The sequence below is a fragment of the Hyla sarda genome, chromosome 2, assembly GCF_029499605.1.
Source record: "Hyla sarda isolate aHylSar1 chromosome 2, aHylSar1.hap1, whole genome shotgun sequence".
In the NCBI taxonomy this organism is placed as follows: domain Eukaryota; kingdom Metazoa; phylum Chordata; class Amphibia; order Anura; family Hylidae; genus Hyla; species Hyla sarda.
In genome coordinates, this window is record NC_079190.1 from 384,871,658 (window position 1) to 384,883,676 (window position 12,019).

Consider the following 12,019-nt stretch of genomic DNA (forward strand, 5'->3'; position numbering starts at 1 on the left):
TGTGAATGAGCCCTTACAGGTAAAGTGCATTCAATTACCTCTTAAGCTGAGCAGTTAAAGGGGTACTCCACTGGAAAACTTTTTTTTTAATCAACTGATGACAGTTAAACAGATTTGTAAATTACTTCTATTAAAAAAATCGTAATCCTTCCAGTACTTATAAACTTCTGTATGCTCCACAGGAAGTTATTTTCTTTTTGAATTTCCTTTCTGCCTGACCACAGTGCTCTCTGCTGACACCTCTGTACATATCAGGAACTATCTGGAGCAGGAGAGGTTTGCTATGGGGATTTGCTCCTACTCTGGAAAGTTCCTAAAATGGACAGAGGTGTCAGCAGAGAGCACTGTGGTCACACTAAAAGGAAATTAAAAAAGGAATGAACTTCTTGTGTAGCATACAGAAGATTATAAGTACTAAAAGGATTAAGATTTTTTGATAGAAGTAATTTACAAATCTGTTTAACTTTCTGGCACCAGTTGATTTAAAAAAAAAAAATTATGTTTTCCAGCGGAGTACCCCCTTAAAAGGGTTGTCTACTTTGGAGAAATCCTATTAGGGAGTATTGATAGAATATAGGAGATTCCCATACTCATAAGCATCCCTTCCCATTTGCTTTGAGACTCCTGTGTACGACTCGGACTGTTGTCTATGTCTGACTCTGTACCTCCACTGGCCCAGCCGTTACCCACACTGGGACCAGATGGGAGCATCCTAGTTACCCCTAAGGCTTGGTTCATACTACGGAATACTACGAGATTTAGCCAGCAGCCCTAGGACCACACGGACTGCATTGCCATCCCCATAGACGGCAAGGCATTTCTGGGTGCATCTTTTAGGAGATCTGCTCAGAAATGCATTGACATCTATAGGGACGGCAATGCAGTCCGCACGGTCCTAGTGCCGCCAGGTTGATCTCCGGCAGAAATTCTGCCCATAAATTCCACAGTGTGAACCTAGCCTTAGTAGCAGAAGTCAAGCTTCTGAATCCTGGAGGAATAAAGGGTGAAAACCTAGAAGGTACTCTATTCCGGTACTTTTAGTAGTAACAGAGTGGACATGACAAATACCTTTTTCACTAGAATGTCATTATTCACTTTGATATCGATGTTAATGGGGGTTTCTGGAAATGCTTCGAACACTTCTTTCAGCAGCGGGATTCGTCTGTCATCCCCACCTTCACAGCAGCAATCTGGACAGAATATGAGTCAACATTTACCATCAATGCATAGACACAACCATAAAATTTTCATAGTGTGCATAGATATCTTGGATGAAAGGCGTATGCATATGGACATATTACAGCTCTGTACAAGTTATGAGTAGTGCTGAGATCTAAATGAAAAGTCCATTGGTCCCAGCTATACTTCCATACCCTTCTGATTTCATACAGATTTCATACTTTTTAGGTAGATTTTATTCTCTGTTGCTGCATATTATTAGTAGAGTGGCATGGAGGTGACGCTACATACCTGAATAGTCAAGGTGCATGTACATCACGATTTTGCCATACATAATGTATGCCTTAAAAACTGACAAAACTGTATGCAAACGTATACTATAAATTTAAACTGCATACAGTTTTAACCCGTATGGGTTTTGAATCTAGATGTGCGGTTGCATCAGTATTTGCAAAAAAAAAAAGTATACCTTTTTTTATTAACACTTTCTTGCAGTAAAGTTCAGATTGTTTTATTGAAATTCCAAGGAAAGTAGGTGTGGTTTGCCATGTGCAAGAAAAAAATGTACCCAAAAAGCATATGCCACTGTAGATCAATTCGTTTGTTATTCCTTCCAGTACCTATCAGCTGCTGTATGCTCCAGAAGATGTTCTTTTATTTTTTAATTCCTTTTCTGTCTGACCACAGTGCTCTCTGCTGACACCTCTGTCCATTTTAGGAACTGTCCAGAATAGGAGTAAATCCCCATAGTAAACCTATCCTGCTCTGGACAGTTCCTGATATGGACAGAGGTGTCAGCAGAGAGCACTGTGGTCACACAGAAAGGAAATTCAAAAAGAAGATAACTTCCTCTGTAGCATACAGCAGCTGATAAGTACTGGAAGTATTAAGATTTTTTAATAGAAGTAATATACAAATCTGTTTACCTTTCTGGCACCAGTTGATTTGAAAAAAAAAATAATAATAATAGTTTTCCACAGGAAGGCATAAAACAACTGGCTGGACATATGTGAACGTGAACCTAGCCTTTGTGTGTCCTTTTTTATTTTATTATTTTATTTATTTATTTATTTTTTTACAAATTATTCTTTTTTTTCTGTGATCTTTGCTTACTAAACAATCTGAACTAAACCTAATATTTTCTACTTTCTAATTTTAAAATAGATCTACATTGAAACTACACGGACTAGTGAAATCTTCTTATCTGCTTACATTTCTCTGACAATTACTATTTTCCACCGTATTACACTGTTCAAATGTGTAATCTGTGATGACCGAGAAAATCCTGTTATGACGAGTAGAAGGGTTTTATTTTTCTTGTGTCTGTGTAAATGACCAACCAGAACAGTACAGTGATCCCTCAACTTACAATGGCCACAGGTTACAATATGTTCAACATATGATGGTCTTTTCTGGACCATTGTAACTTGAAACCATAGTCAGCATATAATGTTACAGACAGTCCAGATCTGCGAAACATACAACTGACCAATCAGAATGGGCATTTCACTAGTAAAACCTGTATTACTGAATGTATGCACTGACTGGCTGTCTGGTAGCCCCTCCCTACAGTACAGAGCGGTACTAAATGCTCTGGACTACCTTTTTTTTTTTTTTTTTTTTTTTTTTTACTGTATTTCTTATTAAGAAATTAACCATTAAATCACACCCCTACCCTTCAATTCCCTGGTTGAACTTGATGGACATATGTCTTTTTTCGACCGTACTAACTATATAACTATGTAACATATCTATAACAAACTTACATGGATAAGAAAAAGAACAAAGTACAATACATATCTTCAGGAAAATACAACCCAAACATGCACAAAAAGTAATAACCCACAATAATATGTAGCTAGAAAGATCTTGTACCAAAGGGCAAGTAACCAATAAATCATAAAAGAATATAACATTGTGTATAAGATCATCAGCATAATAGAGGGGGGGGGGGGGGGCAAGCAAAGACAGGACAGGACACACAAAAGGGGATAAGTAGGTAAAGAGGTAGGCGTAAAGTGAGCAATAATAAGCTAGTGTGGTTATACTACAGGTCATCTGGGGAGAGAAACAGGTCAATCATATTCTCGCCTGATCCAGTATTGATCCCATATGGACCAAACTGCATCAATGAGAGGGGATGTCAAGCCAAGTAATTGTATGATCCGGGGGGGCTTGGGGGTTCAAATTACTGAGACTCCTGGTGATCTCTAAAATAGAGCCATAAGGAGATACATTTAAAGCATTAGAAGTTATATTGGGCCTCTTTATATTGGGAACAAAGTTTTGGCAGCTTTAGATTACTTTAGATGATATGCCCTTTATCCTCAGAAAGTTGGGCACCCAAAAAGACTCCCACTTAACCATGTAGAGGTTTCTAACAAATCAGTCACGGAAAGGGTCCATCAATATTTTATAAATATCAGAGATTAGACTTTCGATGGAGACTAAAGCGGTAGGAAGGGAACCAGAGTCAGACGCAGTAGTTACATGTGGTGCTTGACCTGCAGACAGTGGCAGTAAGACCCCAGGAAGATTTTGTGGGGGCTTGGAAACAAAATTTGCTTCTAGAGAGAATACTGCACCACACAGTGAAAAATATGGCCTGTGAAACAGAACTGTACATGGCTGATGATACATTTACTTTAAGTTTTATTGAACCATAACCCCGGGCTATTTATCTCCATTGGTAAACATGGACTATGCTATGCAAACAACAGAATAGCAATAAAGGATTTACCTTTTTCAAATGTCACATCCAGCTGGCACAAATATGGAGGCAGATCCTGCAACAACATAAGAAAATGTATAGTTTTGTACAGCTTTATGCAGAAATATCTTTAATGCATGTGACTGACAAGGAAATATAAAGAGAAAGGCAAGAAGAACGTGAATACTAACTACTGTCTTATCTATTAGAATTTAAAGGGGTACTCCACTGCTCAGCGTTTGGAACAAACGGTGTCGGGAGCTTGTGATGTCATAGCCCCGCCCCCTCATGACGTCACGCATCACCCCCTCAATGCAAGTCTATGGGAGAGGGCGTGATGGCTATGATGTCACTAGCTCCCGGCGCCGGCTCCAGCGTTCGGAACAGTTTGTTCCAAATGCTGAGCAGCGGAGTACCCCTTTAAAGCGAATGTGAATCTTGTGGAAAAGAAAATGTGGTATACGCTTATAAGAACATTAAAACCTTATAAAAACATACTCTTGTCATCTGTTCAGGCACTGGAAATATTTACCTTGCTGCTTGACCCCACTTGCTCCGTCAGCCTCAATTACAATAACATGTGGCTCATATATTGCCTTGATATCCACTGTGCATCTCTGATATAAGAGAAATGATCTTGGGTATCCAAATAAGACCAGACAGCTTGAAAGGTTACTAAGGTAACATGATTTCTGTTTTAAAGCATGTCAAGTTACATAAAATTTATTAAAACCTAACTTAAGAGCGAACGAAGACCAAGACAATGACTATTCTACTGAATGAGATGTTTTCCAAACTCTACAGATTAGACAATCTAATATATTTATAAATAAATAAATAAATAAATATTTATAGTAACATAGTTGGTAAGGTTGAAAGAAAGACAAAGAGTCCATCGAGTTCAACCTAGGACCCTAGTGTGTTGATCCAGAGGAAGGCAAATAAAAAACATAAGGCTGATGCCAATTGCCCCATGACAGAGGAAAATTTCCCTCCAACTCAGATATGGCATCAGAATAATCCCTGGATCAATGTTCTGTCCCCATAAATCTAGTATCCATAACCTGTAATGTTATATTTTTCCAGAAAAACATCCAGGCCCTCCTTGAACATGTTGATTGAATCAGACATTACAACATCACGCGGCAGAGAGTTCCATAGTCTCATTGCTTTTACAGTAAAGAATCTCTGTCTGTGATGATGGTGAAACCTTCTTTCCTCTAGACATAAGAGGATGCCCCCTTGTCATGGTTACCGGCCTAGTTATATAAAGATCACTAGAAAGATCTCTGTACTGTCCCTTCATATATTTGTACATTGTGATTAAATTGCCCCTAAGATGTCTTTTCTCTAAACTAAATAACCCCAAGCTTGATAACCTGTCTTGGTCCTGTAATCCTCCCATACCATTATCTTTGTCGCCCTCCTCTGCACCCTCTCCAGTTCAGTCATGTCCTTCTTATATACAGGGGCCCAGAATTGGACACAATACTCCATATGTGGTCTGACTAATGATTTATACAGAGGAAAAATTATATCCTTGTCACAAGCCTCTATGCCTCTCGATACATCCCATGACTTTGTAAGCCTTGGCAGCCGCTGCCTGGCACTGATCACTGAAGTACAGTTTACTGTCCACCAGTACCCCTAAGTCTTTTTCGATAGAAGTGTTACCTAAAATCTTATTATTTAGCGCATAATTGTACATTTCATTTTTAAGGACCAAGTGCATCACCTTGCATTTATCTACATTAATGAATCTACATTAATTTGCCTTGTCTGTGCCTATGCCTCCAGCTTCCCCAGATCCCTCTGTAATATTATGTTATCCTCCTCTATGTTGATCACCTTACCCAGTTAGGTGTCATCAGCAAATATAGAAATTCTACTCAGTAATCCCTCTACAAGGTCATTAATAAACATATTGAAAATAAGTGGAACCAGTACTGACCCCTGTGGTACCCCACTAGTAACTGTCACCCAAACAGATTAAGTTCCATTGATCCCACCCCCTGCTTCCTATCCCTGAGCCAGCTGCTTACCCCTTTACATATATCCTTCCCTAGTCCCAGCATCCATATTTTATGTACTAACCTTTTGTGTGGCACAGAATCAAATACCCTAGAAATGTCCATATATATATATATATATATATATATATATATATATAACATCCACAGCTTCACCCCAATCGCATCTATAACTGACTTCCTCATAGAAGCTGATCAGATTAGTCTGACGGGACCGATCCCGCATAAACCCATGTTGGTGCTATGTTATTAGGTTATTTTCATTAAGATACTCCAGAATAGCCCTCCCTCAGAAAATCCTTTAAAAATCTTACTTACAACAGATGTTAAACTTACAGGCCTATAGTTACCAGGATATATATATATATATATATATATATGGAATATGCAAAGCAGCTCATTACACAACCTTTTCAGGTAGTGTTCCCTGGTATCAGCTTAGCTCCTGTTAAGGAATATAAAAAGCTGACCGGGAGTTATGCCAAGCCAGACTACTCCCCAAAAGGGAAGTTTCGACCTGGCCTAACCTGAATCTCTGTTACACCTGAAGAGATGTCCTCTCCCTGAGGAAAGTACTGACCCCGTATATATATATAAATAGCCATCGCAACTACCTAATACACGGGTGCCCGCTGCTGTGACAAATAAAAGTACACAAAAAGAAGGTTGCAGCAGCATGCTTGGTCAAAAAAATGGAAGCTCTTAGTGCACTTTCTGATTAAAGCGTGTCCCCCATCCACCATGCGGAGGTGTCCTGTACTCTTTTCGGCACTCCCGTAGAAATGAATGGAGCAAGTGCCGTCTGCAGAACCTCACTGAGCGCTGGGTCCAGTTCCCGAGATCGTGGGGGGGCCCAAAGGTTAGTCCCCACACGATCAGCTACTTTTCCCCTATCCTGTGGATGAATATATGTTAATTTTTGCTGGAGTTCTTCTTTAATGGACCTGAGTCATTCAAGACAGTCTCTTAGTTAATGAAGACCCCCCTCCATTATAGCCTAATAGAAATTTTGGACAGGGCTTTTGTCATGAGCAACCCATTTAAATGATAACATTGCAACTGCCTTCCACCACCACTGCAGTGTTAAAATGGTGTTTGGAACATAATAATAATTATAATAACATAAAATGTAAGCAAAATGTAACTTACATTTGTGAAAAGGAACGCAGTCAGTACCAGTGTAACAATGACTAACCTTTCTCATATATTCCAACAGAAATATGTGTCTTTAGATAAATCAGCATGCACATATTCACCGCCACTTAAGGTAAATCACCTCAGCTCCAGGAATTCAGCAATTACATTATTTGTACTGTATTTTTATATAAACTAAAGCTAGTCCACAATTTTCTTTCAGCATTGCTGGCTCGACTCTTTCCATGACTGCCATAGACTTTAATGGAGAAAAACAAAGCAAACAACCATCTCCCCACTGAGGTATATAGAAAGTTTGGTGATTGGTAAGGGTACCACAGGTGCAGGGGCGGACATATCGCCTGTGCAGCCGGTTCAGCTGCACAGGGGCCCAGCGTGGGAGGGGGCCCGGCCCGGCCCGCCCTCACACGCTGGGCCGGTCCTACCATCGGACCCAGTGCACAGGGCCGCCATCAGGGGGTAAACCCATACACTTGTATGGGGCCCGGAGCTTCAGGGAGGCCCAGACGTCCCTGTACTTTATTTTTTCCGGCTAGTCAGTGAGTGACTGCGACTGTCACTCACTGACTCCTGGCTGGGTACCCGTCAGAACTATGACCGGGCCTCATAGTCTGGGGGGCCCGCAGGACTATGAGGACCGCTCTTTCTAGGGCGCGGGCCCCTTAAGAAGTACGGCAGGGCCGGACAGGCCAGGGGCTGATGGGAGTCGACGTGCCCTGCGCAGGCACGCAAGTCTACTCCAGTCACCTGACCTGTCCCGGCGCGATCTCCAGTCCAGCAGCCTCCCGACGGATCCTCCCCGTGCAGTGACACTCTGACAGGAGCAGCAGCTGCACCGAACCCCGGCAGGGTGAGTGAACGGGACGGGGGGGGGGGGGGCTGGTTGGATGGGGGCTATGTTGTTTGCAGACTACAATGGTGATGAGAGGTGCAGGGGAACTGGTGCTTGTGGTGTTATAGGGGTAATGAGAGGGGGGGGGTTATGGGGGTAATGAGAGGTGCAGGGGGTGTTATGGGGGGATGAGAGGTGCAGGAGGGTGTTATGGGGGGATGAAAGGTGCATGGGGAGGTTATGGGGGTGATGAGAGGTGCAGGGGGTGTTATGGGGGGATGAGAGGTGCAGGAGGGTGTTATGGGGGGATGAAAGGTGCATGGGGAGGTTATGGGGGTGATGAGAGGTGCAGGGGGTGTTATGGGGGTAATGAGAGGTGCAGGGGGGTGTTATGGGGTGATGAGAGGTGCAGGGGGTGTTATGGGGGGATGAAAGGTGCATGGGGAGGTTATGGGGGTGATGAGAGGTGCAGGGGGGTTATGGGGGTGATGAGAGATGCAGGGGGGGTTATGGGGGTGATGAGAGATGCAGGGGGTGTTATGGGAGTGATGAGAGATGCAGGGGGTGTTATGGGGGTGATGAGGGGGGGGGTGTTATGGGGTGATGAGAGGTGCAGGGGGGGTTATGGGGGTGATAAGAGGTGCAGGAGGGTGTTATGGGGGTGAAGAGGGGTGCAGGGGGGTGTTATGGGGGTGATGAGAGATGCAGGGGGCATTATAATAGTGATGAGGAGAGGTGCGGGGGTTATAGTAGTGATGAGGAGAGGTGCGGGGGTTATAGTAGTGATGAGGAGAGGTGCGGGGGTTATAGTAGTGATGAGGAGAGGTGCGGGGGTTATAGTAGTGATGAGGAGAGGTGCGGGGGTTATAGTAGTGATGAGGAGAGGTGCGGGGGTTATAGTAGTGATGAGGAGAGGTGTGTGGGGGGGGTTATAGTAGTGATGAGGAGAGGTGCGGGGGGGTTATAGTAGTGATGAGGAGAGGTGTGTGGGGGGGTTATAGTAGTGATGAGGAGAGGTGTGGGGGGGTTAGAGTAGCGATGAGGAGAGGTGTGGGGGGGTTATAGTAGTGATGAGGAGAGGTTTGGCAGGGGTTATGGGGGTGATGAGGAATGATGAGGACACAGAGGATAAGAGGTATTATATTTAGTGGGTACAGTGTATAGCAGTATTATATTCAGGGTACAGTGTGTGGCAGGATTATATTTAGTGGGTACAGTGTATAGCAGTATTATACTCAAGTTACAGTGTATAGCATTATTATATTCAGGGTACGGTGTGTGGCAGGATTATATTTAGTGGGCACAGTGTGTAGCAGTATTATATTCAGGGTACAGTGTATAGTATTATTATATTCAGGGTACAGTGTATAGCAGTATTATATTCAGGGTACAGTGTGTGGCAGTATTATATTTAGTGGGTACAATGTGTGGCAGTATTATATTCGGAGTACAGTGTGTGGCAGTATTATATTCAGGTTACAGTGTGTAGCAGGATTATATTTAGTGGATACAGTGTATAGCAGTATTATATTTAGTGGGTACAGTGTACAGCAGTATTGTATTCAGGTTACAGTGTCTGGCAATATTATATTTAGGGTACAGTGTGGGGCAGTATTTTATTTAGGGTACAGTGTGTGACAGTATTTTATTTAGGGTACTGTGTGGGGCAGTATTATATTTAGTGGGTACAGTGAATAGCAGTATTATATTTAGTGGGTACAGTGTATGGCAGTATGCTATTCATGGTACAGTGTGTGGCAGTATTATATTCAGGGTACAGTGTGTGGCAGGATTATATTCAGGGTACAGTGTGTGGCAGTATTATATTTAGTGGGTACAGTGTATAGCAGTATTATATTCAGGGTACAGTGTGGGGCAGTATTTTATTTAGGTTACACTTTCTGGCAAGGTTATAATGATTACTGTCTTCATGCAGAGGATGAGGATCTGCTGACAGTGAGGAGCCAATGATGTCTGGATGTCAGACTCTGCAGAGAAGATGGAGCTGGGGGAAGACCTGGTCTCTGGACCAGATGAAGAAGAAAAGAAGACGTCACTCAGGTCACTGACATCATTGTGTGTTCTTATGACTGTCCCATCAGAGCTGTAGTCACTTGTAAGTTCTGCAGTGATGATGGGTAAAACTGTGTCCAATCTGTGTCTCTTCAGCTGTTACAAAACTACAACTCCCATTGCCTGAGGCTCTCCAGACATGATGGGAGTTTTAGCTTTCCAACAGCTGGAGAACCACTTCAACCGAGGTGATCGGTGGGGGTCTCAGGCCTTGAGTTGTGTAAGGGGCCCCGAAATTTCTGATGGCAGCCCTGCCAGTGCACATATGACAGGGAAACCAGTCTTGCCCAGTCACTAAACTGCTACTTACATCTGCCCATGGGGACTTCCTGGCTGAGGTGCGTGCAGTGAGTGACGTCATCGCAAGCACCTGGACGCTGACGTCCAGCGCAGAGCGTGCGATGATGTCACTTATAGCGCGCACCTCTGCCAGGAAGTCCCCATGGGCAAATGTAAGTAGTGCAGGCCAGGTAAGAGTGTGTGGGTGAGTGAGTGAGAGTGTGTGTGTGTTTGTTTGTTGGGGTTATGCTACGCTACCTTATGTGGGGAATCTATGCTACCTAATGTGGGGAATATATGCTATGCTACCTAATGTGGGGAATCTATGCTACCTAATGTGGGGAATATATGCTATGCTACCTAATGTGGGGAATATATGCTATGCTACCTAATGTGGGGAATCTATGCTACCTAATGTGGGGAATATATGCTATGCTACCTAATGTGGGGAATCTTTGCTACACTACCTAATGTGGGGAATATATGCTATGCTACGCTACCTAATGTGGGGCTACGCTACCTAATGTAGGGAATCTATGCTACGCTACCTAATGTGGGGAATATATGCTGCGCTACCTAATGTGGGGAATATATGCTACGCTACCTAATGTGGGGAAATTATGCTACGTTACCTAATGTGGGGAAACTATGCAATGCTACCTAATGTGGGGAATATATGCTACATAATGTGGGGAAACTATGCTACCTAATGTGGGGAATCTATGCTACCTAATGTGGGGGAACTGCTGCCTATCTAATGCAGATTAATGTGAGTTGCAGTGCAATTTTATGGCATATAACTTTTTTTTTTTGGGGGGGGGGGGGCCCAGGCACATTCTTTGCACAGGGGCCCTCTGTTGTCTGTGTCCGCCCCTGCACAGGTGGGACCTCACTTATCAGGAATTTATACCAAATCATTCAAATATATCTTTAAAAAAATCTGACAGCTAATTCACCCGCACTAAACCCAGTATACTGTGCTAAAAAGAGGGGGTCACTTATTTTTATTAGTTAAGTATATCCTGTGTTCTGGTCGCTTAAGTGGCCCCTCCTGTGCACACAGGAGGCGGGGAGCCAGCTTGCCCAGCTCCCCTGCCTCATCAATATTCTGCCTCCGTCCCGCCCCTTTGCTGAATATGCTAACAAACATCTTAACTGCATGACGTGAGAGCTGCCTCACTAAACCTGGAAGTTGAGTGTAGTGTGCGTTTATCCCCTGATGAGAGTGAGAGTGAAGATGTTTGGTAGCATATTCAGCAAGCGAGCGGGATGGGAGGGGATATTGATGAGGCAGGAGAGCTGGGAGAGCCGGCTCACCACCTCCATTGCATATGAGTACAACAGCCATGCAAAGATAAAGAACACAGGAGATATTTAACTAAAAAAAAAGTACACATTAGATAAAGTAGGTTGATTGTTGAACCACCATAGAACAAACTTTTCTGGTAAACGATCGATTGCAGACACAGTCATACATTTTTTAGTACATATTAGGTTCACACCTATTGTGCTCTGACCTGTTCGGTGTCCGTTCTGCTCTTTTGCTTTGCACCGAATGAACCCTAAACGGCTCAGAGCACAACTGACAACGCCGGGTCCCGATAGATCCCAATGACTTGAATGGTCTGTCGGGTGTCCAGTATTTTACAGTAGTTGAGCTGAGAAAAAAAATAGGACATGCACTTTTTTTTTCTTTGTTCAACTTCCATTCTCCCCATGGGCTGACAGACGGAGTTCCCTTTACTGGAGCACGACCGCGTG

General features: G+C 43.2%; 1 protein-coding gene across 1 annotated transcript in view; it reads right to left on the reverse strand.

Annotated features, from left to right (window-relative positions):
• GDPD1 (glycerophosphodiester phosphodiesterase domain containing 1) overlaps positions 1–12,019 on the reverse strand; it is a 111,595-nt gene that overhangs the window by 18,368 nt on the left and 81,208 nt on the right. Inside the window, exons 4-5 of the mRNA XM_056558587.1 lie at positions 3,920–3,965; positions 1,069–1,190 (exon numbers count right to left, since the gene is read on the reverse strand). Coding sequence (XP_056414562.1) covers positions 1,069–1,190; positions 3,920–3,965 — 168 coding nt within the window. The remainder of the gene's footprint in view (positions 1–1,068; positions 1,191–3,919; positions 3,966–12,019) is intronic.